At 37.5% G+C, this 27,718-nt stretch overlaps 1 protein-coding gene across 1 annotated transcript in view; it reads left to right on the forward strand.

Annotated features, from left to right (window-relative positions):
- Positions 1-26,885, forward strand: part of LOC128227518 (formin-J-like) — an 81,539-nt gene extending 54,654 nt beyond the window's left edge. Inside the window, exons 5-17 of the mRNA XM_052938148.1 lie at positions 1,324-1,357; positions 4,405-4,549; positions 6,271-7,044; positions 11,127-11,291; positions 12,382-12,467; positions 13,848-13,948; positions 16,133-16,203; positions 16,640-16,747; positions 17,059-17,129; positions 18,801-18,921; positions 19,183-19,347; positions 20,378-20,462; positions 20,706-26,885. Coding sequence (XP_052794108.1) covers positions 1,324-1,357; positions 4,405-4,549; positions 6,271-7,044; positions 11,127-11,291; positions 12,382-12,467; positions 13,848-13,948; positions 16,133-16,203; positions 16,640-16,747; positions 17,059-17,129; positions 18,801-18,921; positions 19,183-19,347; positions 20,378-20,462; positions 20,706-24,970 — 6,191 coding nt within the window. The 3' untranslated portion in view covers positions 24,971-26,885. The remainder of the gene's footprint in view (positions 1-1,323; positions 1,358-4,404; positions 4,550-6,270; positions 7,045-11,126; positions 11,292-12,381; positions 12,468-13,847; positions 13,949-16,132; positions 16,204-16,639; positions 16,748-17,058; positions 17,130-18,800; positions 18,922-19,182; positions 19,348-20,377; positions 20,463-20,705) is intronic.
- The last annotated feature ends 833 nt before the right edge of the window (positions 26,886-27,718 follow it).

Genomic DNA, 27,718 nt, shown 5'->3' on the forward strand with positions numbered 1-27,718 from the left:
AAATCTCGCCGAATACCGTGACCTAATCTCCCGGGATAAGAAAGGTACTCGTAACATTACGCAAATAGAGACGTACTTAAACGAATGAACATTCAAAAAATAAAAGGCAGTGAGAAATGATTTACAAAAGGTGATTACTGGACGAATTAAGATCGAGAGTTAAGATTTGGACACGCCGTGAGCTAACATGAATGATGAAGCAATAACAAGAGGAGACGCCATTGTTTGACCCATATTTGTTTGTGGTGTTTATATATTTTATGTCTCTAGTTCATTATCGTTTTGGTCTTTGCCTTGTGCTTCTAATCAGGTCGTTTTTTTAATATTTGGCTACTGGGCTAGTCCCTGTAGTGCTCATCTTAGTAATTATAGATTGGTCGACTGAATGACTTTGACCTGGTTTCATTTTACTTTTTAATAGAACGTGGTGGTGCGGTTGTTACTGGCGTTTAACTATACATTTTACAAGTTTGGACTTTGTGTGGTCACATTTTAGTAAATGTGGAATCCTCGGCCCGCTGCTTCACAAATGTTGTGAAAATATGCACACAACACACAGATTGAAACAAATGTGAAAATTATGGTGGCGTTATTCATAAATGTTAAAATTCATTATTCCAATTTTTTTGTTCACAAAATGTGGAAAATGTGGTTTGTAAAGTTTGTGGTCGAACATGGTCCTGTATTATGTTTAATTATGAATTCGTCAATTTAAACATTGCATGCATAAGTTTACTAAACAGCAGGGATGGAATTTGGCTAGGTGATTCGACCATATAAAGTGTACTCAGACATGCTCATGTGACAAAACTGTATTTACAAAAGTTCCATGTACATGGGTAATTTGACATCAGGCCAATATTACAACGACACACGTATATATGAAGCTGGTTATGTTCCAACTTTATTTAATGGCGGACCTATACTTTTAAACGTATTAAAAGGAATATTTTAACAGAAATAAGACAATTTAGTAATAGGTTAAGTGATGTATTGTGATTATTTGTGAATGAAATAGATTGGAGTTAATGTATAAAATGAAAACTAATGGATATACTCAATTGATAAGACATACCTAATTATTTGATTATGCTCAACGTTTGTTTGAACGCTGTTTTTGTGCATTTTGATTCATTGCAATGACGTCGTACGTTAAAGAATAATGAAGTTAACACGTAATCTTAAAAAGTGAATCGTATTTTGTGAATTTATTTCATAAAAGTGGAACATCTTCGGAGATCATGGTTTAAATCAGATTTTCAACTTTCAGAACATAACAACTTTCATTTAATTAAAACTCATTCACTGTGTTTTTATTTGCAGGTCTCCGACTCCAGGAAGTTCTTAACCAGTTGAAGTAAGTTTCACTGTACTGTTTAGCTATCTGTTTTTCGAGGACACAGCCTTGGTGTCGTTGCAGCTTTGGTGTCGTTGTAGCCTTGGTGTCGTTGTAGCCTTGGTGTCGTTGTAACCTTGGTGTCGTTGTAGCCTTGGTGTCGTTTTAGCCTTGGTGTCGTTGTAACCTTGGTGTCGTTGTAGCCTTGGTGCCGTTGTAGCCTTGGTGTCGTTGTAACCTTGGTGTCGTTGTAGCCTTGGTGTCGTTGTAGCCTTGGTGCCGTTGTAGCCTTGGTGTCGTTGTAGCCTTGGTGCCGTTGTTACCTTGGTGTCGTTGTAGCCTTGGTGCCGTTGTGAATTATTTTTTAACTAAAAAGCGTTCAAGATATTACATTGAACTTTTGTACACATAGTGCCAAATACAAGACGAAGATGTATATGAAGGCACATAACACTGGTTTTAATAATTGGTGAGTTATACCCCTTGGCCGACTGAAAACAACAGTAAACGAGAGTGTTGGCGTTCGCTCCGTAGCGGTCTTGGGTTTTTGTAATTTGTCTTTTATTGTTTATGTGACCTACTTAAGTTAACAAAACTGCGCATTTAAAGTCACTGAGACACTATCGCGTCTTGACTAATTCACAGTAATAATCAAGCCACCAGACCATATCACAACTATGCCACGTGTAGTGGCTTTTATGCGTTCTCGGTGGTTTGAAAATAAATACTCCTCTTCATTTTGTAGGGGGATTGTATGTTTGATTAATAACAACACCGCATTCCAAGAAAAGGCAGAAGTGCCGCATTACAACATCGACATGTTGACATCAACGCCGGGCGTTAGTGTCATCCTTAATTAAATGACATAAAACGGAAGTATATATATAAATAATGTCATTGACGCTCGTAAAAACAATAACAACAGAAACAGAAATAATATCAAGTCAATTAATAGCAAATATCTCAAATCCTGTTTTTGTGCGACAACATTTCCGCAATGTTTAAACCGAAACAGAAAGTCGACGCGGAGGGGATTTCCATCTATGATATATACATTAATTAAGTTATTAATTAAAACACTATGATAAATGTGTGATTATTTTAGTCCTTATATGCTTTAGACTTTTCAGGATTCTATATGGTCTAATTCAATACAAATACATATAGTTGTACGGTGAACTTTAAACCTGAACAATTACAGGATATTTTCTGACTTTAATACGTAGGTGTAAATACATGTATGTGCACCGGCTTATAAGACAGGCATTACGGGTACGCGGAGGTTCTGATTTGTCTGTGGCTGAGACATTATGGCTTCTATTATTTAAGGACACAAAGGATTTGGAGACATTGTCTTACGTGGTCAACTTTTCCTGTCTACCCACTGCATAATCATTATGACAGTACTTATTGTTCTTAGTCTTTTCCTTAAACTTGGCCTTGCTAGTTTATGAGTAAACTGATTAGGATATATTAGTAAATGTATGCCTATGATTCATAAAGGCTAAGTAGAAACAAAACAATAGCAGGTGACTGGCATTTCCTAGTCTTAACCACGTAATAATAAACTTTTAAACATTTTAATCGCTTAAGTATGTGTGAATTTCACCTAAGCAGATTTTCAAAAAAAAAGTTTAATAAACTCTATCGTGGTCACGAGAGGTAATTCGCGTGTAAAATGAGGAAATATTGGGCTAGTAAAATAAACGTTTAAATATCCGTCTTCGAAATTAAACGATGTAACGTCTTCAGTCAATATCGTAAAAAAATAAACACAAATACCAGTTGTCATTTTAATTTGTATATACTTTCTTAAATACGTATAGAATATACCCATGGACTTATTCGAAGCATGGCTTAAAGTTAACAAAATTAATGTAGTTTAATGTAAATATCGGAAGAGGAACTACCTTTAATTTTAGGCAATGCAAGTATTTTCAGCACAATATGACACTTAATTTCTTTCCATTTGTTTAATTATGCAACAAATGAACCAAGTATTTGTTTAAATAAGTTCACAAAGATTTGGACAATTAGTTCATTGAAGAGCTCTTTATAAAACCATTCATTCCTGAGATTTAATTGGTGTCAACTTCCCCTATAATATAGAGGTCTTAAAAGTGTGAGTGAACCGACAATAAATCAAACAAGTGAAACTTACACCACTGTTCATGACAATTCAGTAGTAGGTAATGAAGTTAAATGTTTATGAGAAAGAAATTATGGAAAATTCGCCAATTGTACAGTTTATTTGTAAGAGCTCTACAATGTTCTAATAGAGACACTCCTAAATGAGGTCTACCGCAAATGTATACCATGGCAAATGCCCGGATTACAAACATGAATGAAAAAGCAAAAAATGGGAACGGATAGTTTTATTGTGAATCAAAATGAATGAATTCATATGTGCAGAATAATTATGGCAAAGCCCACTAAATTGAGCACTTTTGAGGTAAAAGAGCAGGAACGATTTTGTGGTTAATGTGGTCTTGTTAAATGTATTTTGATGATTATAGCAAATCTGAATGAAATAAAATACGTACCATATACCCATATGTGACAGGCTTTAACATGTTTACGTAAGAGCAATATTTGTTCAAGCATGTGTAAAACTATGCAGTTTTATAGTGCAAGCTTATCTCTCAAAGTTTTTAAGCACATACTTCACAAATGAACAGAACAGAACAGATCAGAACAGATCAAAACAGAACAGTTAAACAGTGTATTACCATATGGCCGTGGTGCATACAAACAACTATGGTCGTCTTCCATACGAAGATATAAAAGACACATTTTAAAGAAACCGAAGTTCCTCACACACATTATAGTTTTTTGCTCACAATAATCAAACATACCTCCGAAATGAAAAGAAATATTTTCGAAACAATCGAAGCAAAAACGTTCCTCATTTACACCAAGCGAAACTGCATACAAACATCAAATTAATTCATTACCCTTAGCAAGTCACTGTGATTCCGTATATGACGATGATGACTTGTTATGATAATGAATGTTAATGCTTATGCTCACACAGCAACCAACGTTTACTAACATCTCCTATATTTCAGGCCTCTTGGTGAGAAAGACGGAAACCTGCAGACCCAGCTTGATGTGTTTGAGGAACACAAGGAAAACGACGAGGAGCAACTTCCGGGCGCCAAGGGTATCGACCTTAACAGTCCGCTGGACGTATTCCACGCCATATATAAGCAGGTAAATGTTGGGTTAGAACAGGGAGGGTTGCAAGGGTAATTGGATCCCTTTAACAGAGTTTAAAGGCGATCGACCTAAATAGCCCTCAAGACGTCTCCCACGACACACACCAGCAATACCATGGACGGGATCTGGAATAGGAAAAGGTGTTAGTGAACCACTTCCGGGTGGCATTGGAATTGATCTCAACAGCCTGATAGACTTTTTTCCACAGTTGGGTTAGTGTAGTGAGGATCACACGGACTATTGGGTCCCTTTAAACGGGCGCCCTGGCGTGTTTCTGTCTGTTTCAACTCTGAATAATGTACGACATTTTCTTGAAAGGGAATTCGTCCTTACTATAGAATCTCTGTGTTGTGTTTACATTTACATGCCGCATATTGAATGATATGACCGATTTTGACTTCTCTCTTGTATCACTTTCTCTAAATATTGATGTGAGAAACAAACAACCCTAAATGAGTTGTTAAATGTAACTTCTAAGTCATATTTCTTGTTTACGAATTGACAAGCAGTTGTCAACTGTTGGTACAATGTACTGAAAAGAGACGTCAAACTCTGCCTAGTCATTCCGATCTAAGGTCAAATACACAGTAAACATTAAACTGTCCATTGTTAAGTCACACCATAGGTATGATACTTCTAGTCCCTTAATTGAAAAGGTCAACTTACCCTTATGAAATCGATTTCAATAAAGAAAAGTTGATAGCCTCTGGACTTTAATTGCAAGTTTGCATGCTTTTAAGTATTTATAGTATTTTTATACTGACAAATTGATTTCAAATGTTAAAATCGCATGTCAGTATTAATTTGAATTAAGTATTTGCAATTAAAAAATATTTTTTTACCCAATTTTAAAAGCTCAAAAAGATATCAGAATATTTTGCTTTAATAGTATATAAAAAAATATGTATGTCATACAGCAGTCTGATAGCACATCGATTTGCTTTTGTAGCTAATCCAAGTAATATCTTTATCTTAAAAAATGCAATTGGGAGTTAATGGGTGGGTAAATGGCCATTAAATATTTTAGCTTCATCATGACCACCAGCTCGAGGGACCAGCGGCTGTATCCTTCTACATTATGATTTTCTTTATTAACATTGACCTACTAATGTTACTAGTCAGTTTGTCTACATATTTTGGCACGACTGTAACAACTGCATATGCTTCCTTTTTACGAACCATAAAGATTTCATTAAATAATTTGAAATTGACTTTTCATCTATAACCGTATAGCAGTGATAATAATAAGAATTGATCGTGATGGGCTTAAATAAATTAAGATTATGTTATATTCATGGTAATACGAAATACCAGCATTCAATTTCTTTTACTAGAATTGTCGACGCTGTGTTTCAGGCGATGATTAATGTTTGTTATGAAGGTAATTAATGTTATACTGTGACACGAGTTTTCCGGGCAATTTCCGTGTATTAATTGACTCTGACGTTTTCTTTTATTTAAATAATATAAACATGCAAAACTCAACTAATTCTTTGTTTCAATTAAGCAATGATTTATATTTTTACACAAAAACTGACAAAAACTGCGATCATTTCAAATTGAAACCGATTTGCTCCCGCTTGACTTATCTGTTTTATACAGACGACCGGCGGCTCCAAGATTGATGTCCCACTGATGCATGCATTTCTATAGTCACTGAACTGAGTAATTGGTGGAAAGAGCGGACTCGTAACCTTCTCGTTTTCTCTCTTCAGGTGTGCGATACCCCACACGACATCCATTTTTTGACGGTCCTACAGCATCTTTTAAAAATTGACGCCGGTGAGTCAAACGCCGAGCTGATATGGACGACAGTGGAGTCACTGACCAGTAAAGCAACTGGTATTGAGTCCAGCGAGGATTCAAAAAAACTACTTCAGTCTTTCACAAAGAGATTAGACTCTGTATCAAACGAGAGCAAATGTTCATGTTCGTGTCACACGGACGGCGAGCGCCATAGACTGACGTCACCTCGGAGATCTAGTTCCGTTGTTCAGGATGGTGATGGCAAAAAGATGACGTCACCAGCGCCCACACCTGGTGTCACAAACACAGCTCCTCCACCGCCACCACCGCCGCCGGCGCCTGCGATGGGCGCACCACCTCCCCCTCCGCCGCCATTTTCTGGTGCCGCGCCGCCTCCGCCACCTCCCCCAGTTCCGGGAATTGGACTTCCGCCTCCACCCCCTCCACCGGGGGGCGGCGGCGGGCTATTCGGCTTCAGGCAACAGAAGAAACTTCCGCAACAAAATATACCAAAACCAAAGTCCAAAATGAGAACTTTGCAGTGGCAAAAGATTCCTGTAAATAAAGTGATGGGTAAAGATAATGTATGGACATTGACATCTCAGATGTTCAACGGATATGTAAATAAAATGGATTATGAACAGATTGAGGATTTATTCGGTGTAAATAAGCCCAAGCCTCAGCAAGGATCAGAGTCCAATGACGTCACAAATTCTGAGAAGAAAAAGAAAGACTCAGCTGAGGTTAGTAGTATTTATTCTCATAACGATTTTGTTTGCATTGCTTTAAATCTTGAAGCGTCTGGCTAATGCGTGTTCTAGCATTTGATTCCTTGTGTAGAGTAGGGAATAACCTGTTGCTAGCACAACATTAGCGCGTTGATCGATTTACAGAAACAGCTTTGTTTTAAATTTCCTGGTTTAATAGCAAGGACAAAGCTATGCTTGCATGATGTTACGATCTCTGACGTTGAGTGAAATCTTCAGCGGCTTAAGCTTATAATTATACGCTTTATGCTAATTTTTTGTTGTTTTTAATTGGTTTTTTTAAGTTTGGTTATTGTCATAGCCTAATTTCGTCATCGTCGGGCTAAAAAACTTGTCCATAACTCAAAACCCAATCAAGATATGAAAGTTGGTATACATGTTTCCGAATTCAACACCGTCTGAATAGAAAGGGCTACAACTCACTCTCTCTCCAATAGCTGTCGAGGTATGTCACTTGTTCGACAGAAAAATCACAACAGACGAGCGTTGGTGTTCGCTTCGCGGCGCTCTTATATTAGAAATCCCATGCACTAACAAGACGTCTTAACCCCGATTGGACCTGTAGTAGCATTATCTTGAGTTTTAATGAAACAATTGACGATTCGGTGAACTAGATGACTCATGTTTTTTGCTAGTTAATTTGAGCATTGATTGAACGATTGACTTACAGGATGATTTCGAAGAAGATTGGGGCTTATCATTTCCGGTATGTGAGATATCCGGGATCACTGCAATGTACCACATGTATATACTTCTTAACGAAATAACGCATATTTATGAGAATGTATAGAGTTTAACATTATTTTAATAATGAACACGGAGTATTTATATGTGTGTGTATTTCAGGTAGTTCAGATATGCTCTCACAGTACATGTTTGCGTCTGCTTGCAAGTACTATTCATTTGTGCATTGTGTCTTAACTATATATTGGTATAACTTTACTGCTTCTGTATTCTGTTTTTCTACAACCAACAGTAGCTTTGTGTCAAATACGTACAAGGTGTTCTAGAAAAGAAAATGGTCTATAGGAGTAAAACATGGGTCACATTTATGTTTTCAACGATATGTCAATGATCTGATATAGCACATACTCGATAAACAGACCACATACAGAACCAAAAAACGTCGTGGACACAAAGAAACCGTTTTGTTGTTGCAAACATCAAACAGAACATTGAACCTAACTTTATTGGTGGTGGTAATAATGTTCATAATAACTTGACAAACATTACGGTTTTTAGTCCGTTTTGATGAGAACCATAATTGTGTAGTACAAAGACCTTAAAGTTAAATAAAATTAGTTTGCACGTATTCGTATATTGATGAACGTTTTTGTATTACCTTGTGTGTATGTACCAGATGTATTCATCATATTATTCAACGTACATATAATGCAGTTGTAACGATGAATCCGCATGTACTACATACTTTATATGTGTATTTTTATTTTAAACCATTAAGGTTTTTTAAAGTACAGTCCACAGATCTCGCTTTTGATAACATGAAAACAATTTAAAGGCGGTTATTTGTTTGCTTGTGGTAATTATGTACATAAACTTTACCGAATTTTCTATTTTGCAGTAAATTCAATTATTACGGTCATTAATATACTTATGTACAGTCATAAAATTCTGCAATAACCCGAGCTGGGTTGAATGATCTTATTGTACCACAAAAGGGCGGCTTCACATAAAGACTGCTTGAAAAAATGTAGGTCTTTCTGACTTTATTCAAATTAATACAACATAAAGTAAACACTCGTTCCGCCTTATCCAACACCTAATATTTAAACGCATAAAACATGGACAATTTTGCGAAGCCTCGCTAAAATTGCTCAAACAAGCACCCTTTGTATTTTTCAAGCGAAATTTATGTAACAATATTTACAATATTTGCTTGTATAAACGTCATTAAAAGAAGAATGCTTCAAACAAATTGCATTAAGATATACTCATATTGCGTTGATCTTTCCGTCAAAGAGATTGAGGCCAAACGTCATCTTTAGTTGGTGCAATGTGTACACGGAATATGGGTAAAGAACCCTCCTATTTTAAAAGGCAATGGTTTTGTAGCAGATTTTTTCGCGTGTACCATTGGCACGTGAACAAACCTTCCAAGGACCAATATAAGCAGATATAACATCCGTTATGATGATATCTGAATACGTCATACATCTGGATTCACTAGGACTTAAACGTCTCCCTTTACTGTAACGCTTTGCAAGAGGGCATACGTAAATTGAGTCTGCTTAGGGTTAAATGAGTTATTTGTGAGTCTGCAACAGGTATCAGTATTGATAAATTAAAACGCCCGTTCGTGTTTTTTTAAAGAAATCGCCACCATCTTTGATTGCATTCTAAAAATCACTTCACCCTACGCAGACTCACTTCACGTGGTGTGGTCATTTTCGTCCTTATTTTATTACAACAAAACAATGTCATGTTAATCCATCGTTGCCTAATGACTGTCAGCTTGACAGACATGATGTACGGCTTTCATTATTTGCAATTTTAATAAAGGGGAATTGGTGTAAAAATTCATGATACAAGTTCATCGACCTTAGTTCTCACGGAAAGTACTTGTACACGGTAAGCTGTACTTCTTGCTTCGATCATGGCTATAACATAATCATATGTTTACCTTTATTTCATGTACAAAACAAAACAATTTCCGCCCACGTTTATGCAGATCATAACAGGGGTCGAAGCGTTCTCGGCCATTATTTTGTCTTGATTGGAATTTATTTGAAATTATCATCAGTGCTATCCGATACACTCTAGTAGACAACCCCATCAAAATCCATGTGGGTGCGAGTTTAAGAACCCATTTATGATGACATATGACAAAGATTTCCGGGCCAATCAGTACAAATCATACTATTGCTTTCACAAATATCGATAATTCTGAGTTCTTGGTCATAAATTTACCGGGAAAACGGAGAGAAAATGATTCTGGGATTGACGCATTCCATTCCGCTCCGCCAAGGTTTAGGAGAGACTGAAAACTGGTCTGTCATTTTAATTCTTGGAAAATACCTGATTAAATCTGCTTTACAATTAGCTGAGGATAATCGATGCCTCTTCAATAGACCGCCCGATGATTACTGTCGTACTCGCGTTTTTATTGTTTATTTTATTGTCACAGCCATTAAGGAATTGTTTTTTTTCTGCGTCCAGTTGTAGAAATGTCATTTAAGGCGTTGTACATTCAGTAATGTGCCATGAAATGTGAGGTTTTTGGGAAATGTGAAGGCTACTTCCTGATAAATATCAGACATCAAAGTCGTATCGTATATGTAAAAGTATACTAAAATGATGCTTGAAGTGATTTGAAATGTCCCGTCCTGTAAAATGACTGCCATGAAAGTATTTTATGGAAAAGAAGAATGAAAGAGTGATATAATGGAACTACAGGAGCATACTTAAAACGCTAACGTGACGTCGTATTTTATATTATCGCGGTGTACATGAACAGTTAATTGATGGAATGACATGACGTTACACATACTTGCGTTTTGTATGAAGACACGTTTTTTTTCTTCTTAGAAGACAAGAATTGTAACGAGATTTTAACCACAGTTATGTACTGTTTGAATGATTTCGACAAAGTTATCCATTTCCCACCAAAATTGCACACACTAATTTATCACGATAGACAAAGATCGTTTAATGCATAAAATAACTATGCGCTTTAAAGGTATCAGCGTCAAAGTTTTAGTCAGAAAGTCACTCAACTTAAAATTACATTGGAGACGAACCATTCATGTACTGAGTGAGTCTCGAACTTTTCCAAGATAGAGAAAGTGCTGCGAAGTACAGGACTCTAAACAGGTGTAGGTGTTGGTCATTTGAATATAATCAAAATATGAAATATAATATTCAACAGTCTTCAATTTCCATGATTGCCAGTTTACAATATGTATATAGATTATAAACAATGTGCTTGTTCCTCCTTAAAATAGTTTGATTCGCTCCTCTCTATAACTGTGCTCCAATTCTAGCTTATTCTCTTCTCGTTAAATAGTAAATAGTATCATTTCTGATGTCCCGGATTTCAGGTGAACTTACTGGATGGCAAAAGAAGTCTCAACGTGAATATCTTCCTGAAACAGTTTCGCATGAGTAACGACGAGATCGTGAGACTACTACAGGAAGGACAAAGCGATCTGATTGGCGCCGAGAAGCTCCGAAACCTCCTCAAGATACTTCCGTCACAGGAGGAGGTGGGTTACTATGGTTACCGCTTGTGGATATCGATAACACTATTGTTGTTATTGGTAACTGCCTTGTTTTCATCGACAACTGAAAATAGAAGCTATATCATTGATTCAATACTTCTATCGCATTCAGTTTAAACACAGAAACTAACAATTTCTGTTCATGCTACGTATCACGGTTTACTGTTAAATTACACGTTCAAAATACGTAGAGCAATAATGGAAAAAAACAAGGATCTTTAACGTTAATTCAAGTGATTGAAACCCTACATATTTAAGTAAAATAATAAAAAGTTTATAAGTTCATGGAAAGAACCTACCTCAAGCGAACTTTTTACATCAAAGGAAATTTCAATACCGTCTGTTTATATAGTTCTTTTACTTAATTAACTTAAGGGGCGTAAAAGTATTTTTAAAACATGCTGTATTTGTAATCTTTTGTTGTGAACAAGATATGGTCCATATAATTTAGATGACCGCTGTAACCGGTACTTTAGCACCGAAAAATCTATTGACATGTCCTTGAGTAGGTTTTTTGCTTGTTTTCACAAAACCGTGGTGTTCAACCATGGCATTAAGTTGTTTTTGGCCTTTATTTGCATTTAACCTAGAAACAAACACGAGCAAAAAATGTCATCGAAAAAAACGAGAGCTTGTTCACTTGTTATGGAAATATGTATTATGACCACAGTGAAACCGTTTTAGCAGAACAACCAAAACAAATCACTTCAAATGTTGACATTTCAATTAAAGTCCGAGAAAAAGTGATATTTGAGTGCTTTCTATTTGTTCAATCGAACTCACATATGCTATATCCATTTTGCCACAGATGGACAGTCCGATGGATTTTTTTTAATAATAGAATGGATTCTGTTTGCTTAATCGATCGTATTTTCTATAGTAAAATGTTATGGAAACGTTATGTGGACATCCAAATATCATAAGTGTATCCCATTTCGCCAAAGATGTTCAGTCCAATGGGAAGAACTATGACTGAGGGATTCTAATTTTACAATCGAAAAATAAGATTTTATGGAAGCGTTAAGTGGGCATCAAGATGTCACATATGTATTAAATGTATTCCTTTTCTCCATAGGTGGACCTATTTCGAAGTTTTGACGGCGACAGGAACAAGTTGGGCAGTGCTGAGAAGTTTTTCATGTGCCTTATGGGACTGCCGAAGTAAGAAAGAAACTGCATCATCATAAAAAGGAATAGAAAACATAAATACCGAGTAACACATATATAAACCGTACAGCACATACAAACTGCAAATCACATATGAACTGTAAAACACATATAAATTGTAAAACACATATAAACTGTAGGTTTATTATATAAACCGTTTAACGTATGTAAACCGAGTAACACACATATCTTCATTACGATACAATCTAAAGTTAGATTACATGTAGCGTTTTCCTTTCACACGTTCAGAAATAATGTGAGCTTTAGTTAACGTTGCACAAGTATTAGTTACTAGATTGAAAAAAATGCTACTTATGTTTCTTTCTGGAGAAGGAACATATTTTCTTGCACATAAATGTTGGTAAACGAAGTATTTTTTTTCAAAATGAGGATGTTTTGATATACAAGTAAACCGCATACTGACACCATATTAGCATATAACGATGTCAAAGAATGTGTAAATTTGCTAGTTTTATATATAACCTTTACAACACGTGAAATTGAAGAAGAGATATAATAACAAACGTAAAATAACATCAAAATTGTACTTTAATTTCATGATGTCTATTTTAGCACAATTTCATTATTGGTCATTTTACTTTTTTTGCGTTGAAATGACTCTGATTTCTAACTGTAATTTATTGGGAATAGAACGAATAAAGGCGTATGCTAGACTTAATACACATTATGTTAAAGCAAATGATATTTAATTATGGAAAAGTTTTTTAACAAGTGTTATAAGTTATTTTGTATCAGTAAAGTTAAAAAAAACTAGTCTAATTGTCGTTTATCTTCTTCTTTTTTTTCGGAAATGAAATCAGTCACGTGAATGTTTAATTTGGCATACCTGACTAGAGTAAAGCCATCAGTCATGACCAGTATAAGTCACATTATGTTTCAAATGATGTTATGTACAGCATTATTTAAAGTCATTACGTATACGAACAACACATAAACGATACATTATGGAATGTATTTTTTGTACCGAAAAAAAGATCACATTAAGATAGAAAGTGTCATAACAATATAACTACTACGACGTAAAGATTCACACTCGTATGTTAACACCTTCTAATCATCAATATCCGATGGTTAAATGAATTTTATTATGAGATGGAATGGTATTACATTATACGATTTTTTTCTCATAAAGGACATCGAATAAACCAATTTACTAAATTAATATTAAAACAAGGACAGAATCTGTTCGCCATGATTTATCCAGAATGGTAAAAGAACACACTTGTTTCATCTTGAAAATACACTGTTTAGTACATGTCCTAAATGTATTATTGGTGCTTCGAGTAAAACAAGGGCCATTTTTAATCGCAATAATTAAATACCCCAAATATGCAGTTGTAACAAATGTTTCAGTTACCGGTTGCGGATCGAGGGTCTGACGATCAAGGAAGAGTTTGTTGCCAACATGGAATACATCAAGCCCGCCATAGACTGTGTCATCGAGGCCGCTAAAGGTAACTTAACCCTCGACCAACCTCTTCCTATATCCCCTTTCCGGGAACTCGAAGCTCATGTATGAATCAACTTCTAAAGTCACCGATGGTCCAAAATGAAGCCTCAGTCATAGACCGTGGCAATATGAGGCCACCAGAGGCGGATACCCTGTCAAATCCACAACCCCCTTTTTCCCTCTAACCCAAGCCCTTAAATCAGATTTGGGTGCCATATGGTCGTTCATAGCTTAATGGAGTGAACATATTTGCATGGTAATACCTCGATAAAGGTGGTTACCATAGCTACATTTGCTAAGCCTTCTCCCTCAGCTGGCAAATGGCTTTATGCTGACTTATATACGCTACATGGTAGATGCTTACAAAGAATGGAGAACGTTTTGGTATCAACATGAGTCTCACTTTCGTTTTTAAAACTTGGAGCTCTTGGGTCAGTTGTCGTCCCACTTTTAAATCACCTCTTCCTTTAAGTGTGTTTGTACCTAGCTACAAGGCTTGGTTTTGACAACTTACGCCATATAAGTATATGTCATGTTTGGTTTAGCCCAAAATAATCTGTGTTCTTGAGTGGCCTTAACACACAAACGATTTTCAAATTCAAAATACATCAAAAACGATTTTTTTGTAGTTTTCGTCACGAGTATATTGATTTAACACTCAACATACTAAAACAGTTCAAACAACTGAGACGAAATTTATCCTAAGTTCAACATTAAACACATGTTGTATTTGTTATTGGTATCAACCCATAAATGTTTCTATTTGCAAGTCAACGCTATTCTTTGTTATTTATATTTAATATAATTGTTAGACTCTATCTAAATACACCTTGATTTGGCCCATAGTAGAGTTAAGAGGGCTACAAAGAACGCATAGGTTCGCCCGGAAATATAGAAGATGTTTGTGGTCATTTTTGGCCTAATTCGTTTGAACTTTTGAAACGTATTATTTAAAAATTCGGTCCTTTTTATAATAAACTTTAAGCAACTGTTTCGCCCATAGTTGGCCTAAATTGCGTGTAGGTTAAAAAGTACCAGTCCAAGGACATTGTACATGCATTTGGTGTGTGTGGTTATGATTGAAGTTGCATTCCTTTGAAATGCTGCGTTTTAAAATCTCTTTTTTCTTCAGAGATGATACATAAAAATGAAAATCAAACCGCAAAACGCTCCAAGTTATGGCTATTTTATCTTCTACATATCATTTTTAAACATGTGTGCAAATCATAATGATTATAAAGTGTGGTATTTGTTGCATATATAATTATGTACGATTGAGGATAATAGCTCTCAAGTATGATATTTTCCCATAAATAACCGTTGAAAGTCTGAATTGGACAGTTCTAAATACGCCTTAGTGACTAAATGCGGGATAACTGTTTTCTGTAAATCAAGAAAGCTTATTAAAATATGTTCCCATGACGCTATTTCAATTATCTCCTTTCCTAAAAATAGTATTGTACATAACGTAATTTACATATTACCGCATTTTATGACAGGAATGCTTAACTTCAGTCATAAATTCACAAACTATATGATGATTGATTTTTAAATAAAAACGAAAATGCAATTACCAACGTCGGTACATAGTCAAAAATCATATACATGTACCCTGTAGGAAGAGGGGTTTCGTTTATATATTGTATTTGTAAAAATTTAAGCAGTTTGTAAAAAAACAGCATAACTGCCAATGAACATAAATAGATTATGCCGTATATTCACAAATGAATGTCCCTTTAATTGTGCACAGTTAGAAACAAATGTCCATTAATAGTGAGACCCGTCTGTTAACGGGTTTCATGGATAGTTACTAACCAGTCATGGTCACTAGTTCGTCTTGATATCAAGCAGTCGAAAATGATAGTCACCAATTCGTCTCAACATCAAGTAGTCACCTATTCTAGTCACCAGTCACATATTCTAGTCACCAATTCGTCTCAACGTTAAGTAGTCACCTATTCTAATCACCAATCACCTATTCTAGTCACCAGTCACCTATTCTAGTCACCAGTCACCTATTCTAGTCACCAGTCACCTAGTCTAGTCACCAATTCGTCTCAAGTCAAGTAGTCACCTATTCTAGTCACTAGTCACCTATTCTAGTCACCTATTCTAGTCACCACGTCGTCTCAATGTCAATAAATCACAAGTTAAGTCACTTATTTAATGTATTTCTTGTACATTTCAGACATCAAAGAGAACAAAAACCTTCACGAGTTGCTGTACCTCGTCCTGCTGTCTGGAAACTTCCTAAACGCTGTGAGTATCCATAGTGATCACGAAAACCAAGTGCATGAATCCCGTGCTAGGGTGAATTACTGCTTTTGTTAAAAGCCGCACTCTGGTGACATTCTTGTTATTACTTTAATTATTTTAATTAAGATTAACTTTATTACATTGTTTAAAGTGTTTTGTATTTAAATTTCAATAAGTGGGCCTTAAAGAATGGTTAGCTATTGTTTTTGTCAAATTTGGAACCTTGTTAACATGACATGACATGACATAACATGGGTGCCTCCAAGGTCTCAGATTTACGACTATGCTTGTCATTTTATATCATTGACGATAATATTAAATCTTGATGCCTGAATACTTTATTTAGCTCTTTTTTATGTAAATTATGTCCGCTTAAATTGCATTTTGCACCAACTACATCGTGTGTATCAAAATAAAATGTACTTATTTATGTTTCCAGGGCAACTACGCGGGAGACGCGGCCGGATTCAAACTCTCGTCCCTTCTTAAGCTGACCGAGATCAGAGCCAACAAACCAAGGATGAACCTCATGCACTACGTTGTCATGGTAACAGAACTTTTCAAATTTGATTCATTTGCTAATGTTCTGCATACATTTACTCATTAACGCATATGGGGCATGTTTACCAAAAATTGGACTGTTTTTACTCAAAATGGGGGGTGGGCGTGTTGACTTGAGGGCTATTTGGCTTGGGGATATTTGAATGGATAACCTCACATGCAAATATCGTATGAGAGTTAGATTTGTGCTTCTAAAAATTTACTATTCTCATTTCATAGATATATAAAGATTGAATCTACAAACAAGTTTACTTATTATGCTATGTCATTTGACATGAGTATTTTTTTGTATTCTAGCAAGCAGATGAGAAGAACCCATCCCTTCTGAATTTCCCCGACGAGATGAAGTACCTTAAAGAGGCCTCAATGTAAGTTTTTTAATGCACCATAATCTGATAACTGTTAAAGCTTTACAGTGACAATGTCGATTTTTCAAATGTCTTCATAATTCTGGAGCAACCCTAAAAAAAATAACTTCCGCTTTGTATAATTCAGTCGTGAAACTATATGGAAGACTACATCAAAATCTGTTTTGATATTTTTCTGTTGTGCATTGAGCTTTTGGAAGATGAAATTGTTCATTAAAAGTAATAGTATTACTTTTCATTTTAAAATCAAATATCAACGATGTGTCTATGTAATGGATACATCAAGCAATCGTTGTGCAAATACTTTTAAGAAAAACTGCAGTATCAATGTTTTGCCTAAAACTAATTTAAAAGATACTTCATCATTCTTTAATATTTACGTCTTAACGCCCATTAGTCACTTTAAACCATAATTATATCGTTGAGATAATTGCATTAAAACTGGAAACTTTTTCTGTATTTCATGGGGATGATATATCTTCTAAATTGGAAACATTAGGTAAACTATCGAACCTTTAATGACGCCTATCTTTCATGCTCGTAATTCTGTAGCATTTTAAGTGGAAATGCAGCAACTTTTATAAGGGTAAAGGCATATAGCACAGCAACATCTGCAGTTTATTTAAAAATCAATTAAAAAGTTAAAATATTTGCATGAACATGACAAGACAATATTTTAAGCATACACAGATGTGTGTCATTATTTTCATCATTGGTTCAATCTCTACCGATGTTTATAAAAGGCAGTTAACATTTTTAACCTTAAGTAATAAGTAAAGTTGGAAACATTCGCATTACAAATCTTCATATTATATAGTGCTGATGTTCAAGATTTCATGTGTGATAAATTGAATTAATTTTGCAGAACGACACTAAAGTATCGCTTAATATTTACATATACGTATTCATGCAAATTACTATCATGTTTTATGGTTTATATAAGACTCAGCGACACAGCGTACCAGTGTTAGGGCGAACTGTTTTTGATCACCAATGCATTGCTGTAGAAAATATGGTTTGGGGGATTCAAATCTCGGGCAGACAAACGTATAAAGTGCTTAATTTTATGGCAAGATATGAAATTAATGACGCTTATGAACATCAGATACTTCGTTAGCAATATAATTAAGTTTAAAGTATTTCACGTTTGCAAGTGTTTATTCAAGTTGTACTTTACGATGACACCATCAAACCAAGCAAGGCATCCCCCATTCAAAGGGAAATAACCTTATGAGAGAAAACCAAGCAAGGCATGCTCCCATTCAAAGGGAAAAACCCTATGTGAGAAGAGCTGCAAAACAACTTATTGTTTCCAAAAAACACACAAAAACAGCTATTATCTGCGTTGTTTGAAAATCGAAACAAACCCCCTTGTGTAAACATCATGTGCTTTCTGAGTCGTCTCGTTGGTTTATTCCAAATAAGTTTAAATTCGAAAAATGTTTGCTTTGTCATTGATTAAATTTCTCAAACAATGCTTTATAATATATAAGTTGTATATTACCTACGCGATAATGCATCAGATGGTTGGAGTCATCAAGGGTAAAGGAGATTTTCTGTTACCCTAAATAACCATGGTATTGGTAATGACCCCCCCCCCCCCCCCACACACACACACACATACACACATACACACATACACAAATACATTCCATACTTTATTTCTTGCAGTGTTTCTATCGACACGCTGGCTGGCGACATCAAATCCCTCGATGACAAGGTAGAGGCGATCGCTCACAATATCGACTCCGTTGGAAAAGACTTCAAGAAACAGATGCAGGAATTCCTTGCTGTGAGTAACATCTAGGAATCCTTATCTCTTTAACAACATTGAGCAGACACCGTATATGATGTTTTTGTTAAAATTAACGGACCCATGTGGCATGTATAGACCTGCGATTTAGTAGAATTAAGCTGTGAATACGAAAATACTAAATTGTAAGACCCTTAGGACATAGAGTTATCCGAATAACTACTTTTATACATCCTAATTGCAATATGTTCATGTAAATACGCCTCTAATACATACGCCTCTTCCTTTTTTCGCATGTAGGGTGCCCGGAAGGACATGTCGGAGCTGAAAGAAGACCTGAAGGATATGGAGAGTCTGCGCCTCGAGTTATCCGATTTCTTCTGCGAAGATGAGCGTACCTTTAAACTCGAAGAGTGTTTCCGGATCTTCCAGACATTCTGCGACCGCTTCAACAAGGTCAAACTGGTACGTTGGTCAACCATTATTTATGGTATAAAACAGGAAAATAGTGGGTTTTTAGTAAAGGATAATATAAAAAGTGTACCTGTTAGCTGGTGTGAATGTTAGAAGACGCTAAATATACTTTTTCTGCGGCTGGAACACGTATATATGATTTATTAATATATGTTCTAGTGACATAAACAGTTGACTTAGATTGTAAACAAATACGTCTCTCATGCCATTCAACATTGTCAGTGACAGAATACAAAATAAATTTTAATGCAATTTTGTTAAATAAAATAAAGTGTGTTTTTTTTGGCTGTACAACTTATTTATGAGCATTTGTAAATGTTAATTGTGGCTTTAAACATTTCAGTGAAATGTTTTGTCCAAAAACATTGAGTTTAATATTGCACCTGCACATGGTATTTTTAGGTTATTTATAATGATTGATTTAGAGTGCATCTCATTCTTCGTAAGTAATTAACTGTCAGCATAATATGCAGACTAAAATTCAACGATGCATAAAACAGTGAAACAGTTGCCTACTTTTGCTTGGAAATACTGTGTCTCTTGAAACACCTCCAAAACTCGACGTCATTTTCATGCTTTAGTGATTGGAGTCAGGACAAAAAAGGCAATGGCTCGATTGAGGGGACCACTCCGGCAACTCAGTATTCTGCAGCCAATTTAATAAAACTAAATTTCATTGGGTTGGTTAAATTTAGCCAAAATATCTATTGATTGGTCAATAGTTATCAAATAATGTTTGTAGGCCAATAAAAGTGCAAACTAGCCGAAATATTACCTGAGGATAACTTATCCAGTTTAATACAATTGGCTGCTGGTGTGTGCAGGTTCGATTGCTGGTACTGGGTTTATTCTGCCTTCGAGTAAGACCGATTTGGCGAGCAGAACTATATACGGACTTACTTTAGCCCATTAAATGGTCAGTACAACGATTGCCTGAAGTCCAGCGTAATATGCCATGATGTACAAGTTTTGGAGCACGAATATTAGTCAGTCTAATGATTTCTCACTAATTACCTTGCAGGAGAATTCCCAGCGACGCGAGCACGAGGCTAAAATGGAAGCGCGGCGGCGGCAACGGGAGGCTGAGATGCAGCAGCGGACAGAAGGTAATGTCATGGAATTGTTTGTTTTCCCCCAAAGTTGTACTTTTCGACACGGTGTATTCCAATGCAGTGTAGTAATAATCAAATAATCACAATCACAAACGTGCGTCTAAAAGTTGTGTCCAAAATAAAAAAATATATATATATAAAGCTGTAAATTTTATGTATGACTGCTGTTCCTGACGTACTATACTATGTCCATGTCTTATTGTTATACGAATAATAAATTATATTTCTATCTTTCAGGAGATAGCCCTGACGGGCAGACACCAGGTGACCCTGGGGATGGCAGCGGCTCTATCGTTGACATGCTACTGGCAGACGTTCGTAGCGGCTTCAAGAAATTCGGAGAGGCGAGTTTCTCCGTCACTAAGGTCCAAAAAATAAACCTGGGTGGCGGCAATGTACCGGCAGGAGAGGGTGCGGGATCCCCGTCCGCAGATTCCCCGGGATTTGTGCGCGGCGGAAGCGGAAGGCGTAGTATACGTGGTTCCAAAACTAAGAAAACTGAGTCAGAGACTAATGATAACGATGACCTTAGTGAAGCTGGTTCTCGTAAGAGTTACGCGGTGGACACTGATGACACATTGTTTGACATTTTAATGCAGTCTGATAAGGATGGTGATAAGGGTAGCCCAGTTGCTGACGGTAGTTTTACCAGAATGGGCAGTCTCCGACGTAAACGTCAGGACAGGCGCCAACTACGTAATGATAATCTCAGCGTTGCTCGTGAGCGCGAACGTGCACCGTCGCCTAACTTAGAGGCGCAAAACAAAGAAGTTATAGACATGAAAGAAAGGCCAAAATCTGACATTTTAGATGAAAACTTCGATTACAAATTGGGGTCTTTGACTTCGAATGTTCGAAGGAGTAGGAGCATGTATGATCGTACAACGACATCAGATGCTGTTTCAAATAGGATGTATGATCCAAATAATAACAAAAGCGAAGACAATTTGTTAATTGAAAGTTCGAATTCTCCAGGATTCAGATCTGATGATCCCCAAAGACGATCTGCAAGATGGAGAAATGAATTACCCGATGTAAAGGGTTTGCCAATTATAGATGAGAAGGCTAGGTTAGATACGCCTTCTAAAGAGGTTGATATTCAATCAAGATTTCAGAAAGCAAGTGGTAATGAACTCTTTACAAAAGATGATTCATATGCTGAAAAGGAAAAGAAAAACAAAGAGAAACTATCGAGGAGATTTAGTTCCAGTTCTCTTGATCGTAAAGAAATTACACGTGTTCTAGAAACTGCTGAGGATGTTAAACTTAGAACTGACGAGCATAATGAGCACACAATTCAACGTTCTCGTGTTGGAAAGAGATGGCACAGTGAACTGGATAAAACTGACATTGATAAGGTCCTAAAAGCTATAGAAGAGACTGGTAAACAGATAGATGAAATAGTGAAAGTTGAATCACCAACACATAAACAACCAAAAGAGACTGTAACAGCTTCTGTGTCAACTTCTAACATAAATAAAGAGATAGATACCAAAGTTGTTCCTCAGGGCGATCCTAATGAGCCTGAGCAATTGAAAGTAAAACGAGAAAAACGGAAGAAAAGGTCAGTGCTGTCAATGGAAGACATTCACGCAGCTTTTACCAAAACTAAACCAACTGGTACCAAAGAGGAGTTTGTCTCTGTAAATTCCGAAAACAAAGAGAATCGTGAAGTGCCTCCGAAGTCACCTAACTCACCGAAATCACCAATTGTGCCTCCACGAAGGTCGCGTAGAAATAGCGATGGTTCTATGGAAAAGATTGCAATTCCCGAAAATGACTTGCAATCTGAACAAATTGCTGCAGATAAAGAAGCAATGAGTAGAGCAGCAAAACTTGCAGGCAAGAAACGTTTCAGGGACCAAAGATTTGGTGAGAAAGAAACTCCAGCCCAGAAAGCAATGCTTGAACACTCTCAGGGTAGATGGAAAAGCAATGTTGAGAAAGAAAGTATAGATGAAGCATTTAAAGACTTTATGAATAAGAACAATATGAGTAGATCAAAATCTTACGATGAAGCTGTCGCTCGAAAAGCTATGTGTGATGAAGGCGATAGTATGTTGGTTACCGGCGATAAGCGAAATTCACTGAGAATAAGTGCAGGAAAAATTTACAATGACGATAGACGCAATGGTAAAATATTTGCCGACGACAGTGACAGTGAAAGTACGTTACAAATGTCAAACTCTCCTAGAAGGCCATCAAGCACAGCTAGTACAAGAAGTGATAGTCCAAAAAGCTCAAGATTGTCTATCAAATCTACAAACACTTCAACTGAAACGTTACGTGAAACTGGGAGTGATACAGAAAACTCGCCTGAATCTAAACGAAAGAATTCTGTTGCAAAAGGACTATCGGACAAAGTTCGTGAATCGCAGACACCTTCGCCATCCTTCGCAAACAGGTTGTCAGAAAACAGGCCAGAAACTCCATCTACCATCAACTATCTCATTTCAAATAAAGATGAAAATTCGTTGATGCAATTCGAATCAAGGGTTGCCTTTGATGAAAACGACGATCTCCCGCAGGCGCGGATGTTAAAGTGGCGAAAGAAACGTGCCGATGAGAAACGACGCCAAAGCTTTTATGACAATGTCCCGAGCACGCATAATATCGAATCAGGGAACCTGTCTCCCAGAACTGATATCAAAGGTGAAGGTATGATCAACAGTCCACGATCCGAAGCCTCCTCGCACGGGTCTCTGCCAATCGTCCACAAACTCCAGGGTAGCAACGAACTGCAAAACGAGATAGGTTCTCGATGCAGCTACGCCAGTAGTTCTGACAGTGCCAGCAAGGATGAAGGATTTGAAACTATGTCGGGTACTGTTTCTCAGAGAACCTCCCTCAGCAGTACTCTAGAATCCGTTGATATCCCCAGTCTAGCCAGAAAAACGGAGCCTATGAGTAAGCTACAGATTAATGAAAATATAATTGCCGCAGGTGCGAGAGCTGTTATTGATACAAAGAAGGAGCGAACTGAATCGTGGACAGAAGCGGTAGCGGTCGGTATGGTAAATAAGGACGGCTCCTTGGATTCATCAATGGAATTTTCAGTAACTTCACCAGACAGCGGACACGCTTCGATGAGAGATGAGTCTTGGCAGGAGTCCGATCTCGAATCCACAATTAAAAGTCGGGGATCGGCAGACTCTAGGCCAATGTCGCCGGCCTCTGTTCATAGCGTCGGAAAGAAGGAAAAGAAGGTCCCAAGCTACATGAGAGGAACTGCTTGCAGCTCTAAGAAGAGCGATACAGTGGATAAGGAGGCCGAAAAGAGAAGGAGCGGGTCCACAAGCGGGTCCTCTGTCTCAAGGACAAACCGTCTCTCGAAAGGTTCGAGCAATCAGAGTCTGAGCAGAGCTAGAACCGGTTCCAACACCAGCATCGTCTCAGTCGCTAGCAACGCTTCCGAAACAAGCGGTTCAACTTCTCCGGTGAAGAAACGCCAATCTCACGGGACGCCAAGAGAACGCCCATCATCGATTCACTCGTCAATGCCTGGGTCAAGGTCTACCACACCGCTTCCTTCAACGGCGCGGGCGCAGACACCGACGAACCGCATGGCTTCTAAACCAGCCACTCATGCCACTTCAACTATTGGTGCAAGAAACTCAACACCTAGAGCGACCGCGACGGCCACAACAAGGACAACAAAGTCTCGACACGCGCCGACCCCTCCTACCGGCCGGACCACACCGACGCCGACGACACCAGGCAGGACGACGCCTGGGAGGACTACTCCTGGGAGGACGACGCCTGTCTCTGCGGGGCGCGCCACAACGCCGAATCATACCAGGACGAGATCCATTACACCTGTAAACGGGCACACACCAACATCCTCTTTTCGGTCAAAAACGCCGACTATAGAGGAAGAAGTGGAAACGGACCCGGATGCACCATCAAGACTTAGACGAACACAGTCTATGCGGGTCAAGACGGGAGCTCCTCGGCCATCTTTCGGTAACAAAACTCCTGTTAGCAAAGAGGCTCCGGCTAAGACGTCAACTCCACGGCGTTCTTTTATGAGTCCAACTGCTTCTTCGAAGGCGCGCATTGATAAAGTTAAGGCCGAGGAGAGTTCCCCGCCACCCACTCCCCCACCTCGCAGATCCAAAGACACAGACTCCCTACCGAGCAAGTCTGACGCTACTCCGTCGCCACTGAAGCGTCACGCTAGCTTACGTCTTCCTGGAAGAACTGCGAACAAAACTGGGCGAGAGCAAGAAAAATCGCCCGACAATAAACTCAAGGGCTTCATTCAGAAGATAGGGGGTAGTGGAGGTAAAATAAGACCCGTATCGGACTGTACTGGGAAGCTTGCCCCGGTCGATGAGAAAGGTGAAAAGGACGGGATCGACGAAACGTCGCCGAAAGATGGCGGAAAGTCGCCTTCGTTGCGAAGGATCCTTGGACTCAAAGGCAAGGATAAAACTGTCCGGAAGTCAACTGACTCACTGAAGAGCGATACTTCAGATAAGAAACGCAAGCCAAGTAAATGAACTTTCGATTAGACTTCCGGTGGGGCAATATCAACGCGGATATTTCGCATGATGCACAGAACTACCGATAGTTCTTTGTCGATGGACGTCTTAGAAAACAATGGCCTGTTGCTAATATTATGTCATTGATTTGAAAAAAAGGCGTTGACACAAAAAAGGAATGGACAGAAATGTTAATTGGGGATGTATTGAAGTACATCAGCAACACTAAGAGCAGTAACTGTGATATAAGTGCGATTTTGAAAAATGTTTACCAGATTGTAAAGACAGTTGTAAAAATGCGCTTTGAAATAATACTGTTTGCAAATGAACTTATCATTTCAAGTCTTTGATACGTTGGATTGTCGTGGCTTAAAGTCCGCCAAAATCCGACAAATGGATTTCAAATCAAGTGTAACATCTATAGACTGTCAATCGACTTCATACATGAAATGAAACTGACTGCAATCGTCAGCGATATGGCATATACGTTGACGTATCACCATGAACTAACTACTAAACAGGCGGGCGCGTACCCCCGCTAAGCATCCATACAAGTTCAATTTGCATTTGTTTTACATCAACCGACCAATTAAATCATAGCTTTAAATTACATTTACAACAACAACACGGCTAGAAACGACGCTCTTTGAAGCGCCGAAACCACTTTTGGTGCGGTACAAATTGACTGTATCTTCGTTGCAAAATGACTATGTGAACTTGACTATTAACATGTTGACGAGTACACTTTGCTAGGTTCATTTGCAAACTTTAGTCTCAGTACATGTAGCTTAATGTGATATTACATTTTGCTTCTTCTTTATTGTTAATTTACTCAGTTTGCAAACCGATAGTGACTTATTGTTTCTATAGAAACGTGTAACAAATGTAGGGTATGTTTTAGAAACTATGACACAATGATCATTGAACTATGTTTAATGAATACTGAGATATTGATGTCTCAAATTAGATAGATGCCAGATAATTGTAGGCTTCATTGTAGAATGTCCATATTTCGACTTATCCATTTTCACTGGATCCGTGATTTAGCTGCACAATGTACAAATTGCTTCTTAGTGTAGTATCAATACTATGGTGTACACATATGCCCATAGATTAGCAACTATTTGTTTAACCTTTTAAATTAAATTTCATTATTTTTGTGATAAATAGTGAATGTTACACATGCCTTTAAAGTCCGCTTCAAATATATTCTGTAAAAGGCTTAAAAATGTAGGATACAAATTGATATTATGTTATGAATTAGTAAAATTCACAGATCACCGGTAAATACCGGTTGATTTATATTTAATATTAACCGGTTAACAGTTTTATTGTATACATACGCTTATTTGGTCCTAGGTTAACAGTTTTACTGTATACATTCGCTTATTTGGTCCTAGTCCATTTTCATTGGTCAATGATATGGATGTGTAATTAACTAATTATGGACTGGAAGCTTAATGTTATGATAAGACTGTTAGGTGAAATTTACATTGCTAAAAGTAGTACTAGAACATACACGTCGTTCAGATGTAAAGCACAACTCACAAAACTGAACTGTAAATTTGTTTTGATTGCTATGATAATATTCAGTATGATGTAATAAATTTCTTGTTTTATTTATTACTTTTGTTACCCGTTGCCATGTTTTATTTTTTGTATTTTTATATTCTTTGTAAATACTGTTTCCTGTACATTGCTTAGGATATATTTCTGCGGCGTGTATTCTATGCCCGAGTACCACGTTTATAATGATATTACTAGTATATACTATCTCAATTATTCATAATGATCAATAGCATATCCGCATCTGACAAGAAAAAAATACATGTTTAACTGTTTATTAATATGTGAAAATGTGTATTAAAATGTAACATGCTTGATTCATGACAAAGTATTCGTTATAAATGTCATAATAAACATTAAATCATCATTTCTTTTGCTTCATTTTACTCCCAAGCGAATTGAATAGTTAATACATGTATAACGTTTATACAATGACCGGAGGGGTGAGACGTGTGGGTTCGATCCCCATCAGGATGTGAGTTGTTTAGTGATATAGGAGTCTATCCTCACCTATGACGTAGTTAGTTCGATCCGACCAGGGTGAGAGTTGCTTCGTGATATAGGAATCCATCCTCACCTAGCACAGTTAGGGTTTGATCCCCACCTGGGTGAGAGTTGTCTTATGGTATAGGAGTCCATTATCACCCAAGACGTTGTGGATTCGACCCCTACCAGGGAGAGAGTTGTCTCATGGTATAGGAGTCCATCCTCACCCAAGACGGCGTGGGTTTGATCCCCACCAGGGTGAAAGTTGTCTCGTGGTATACAAGTCCATCCTCACCCAAGACGGCGTGGGTTTGATCCCCACCAGGGTGAGAGTTGTTTAGTGGTATTGGAGTACATACTCACCAAGACGTTGTGGGTTCGATCCCCACCAGGGTGAGAGTTGTTTAGTGGTATTGGAGTACACCCTCACCCAAGACGTTGTGGGTTCGATCCCCACCAGTGTGAGAGTTGTTTAGTGGTATTGGAGTACACCCTCACCCAAGACGTTGTGGGTTCGATCCCCACCAGGGTGAGAGTTGTTTAGTGGTATTGGAGTACATCCTCACCCAAGACGTTGTGGGTTCGATCCCCACCAGGGTGAGAGTTGTTTAGTGGTATTGGAGTACACCCTCACCCAAGACGTTGTGGGTTCGATCCCCACCAGGGAGAGAGTTGTCTCGTGGTATAGGAGTCCACCCTCACCCAAGACGTTGT

This window comes from Mya arenaria, chromosome 3, assembly GCF_026914265.1.
Source record: "Mya arenaria isolate MELC-2E11 chromosome 3, ASM2691426v1".
In the NCBI taxonomy this organism is placed as follows: domain Eukaryota; kingdom Metazoa; phylum Mollusca; class Bivalvia; order Myida; family Myidae; genus Mya; species Mya arenaria.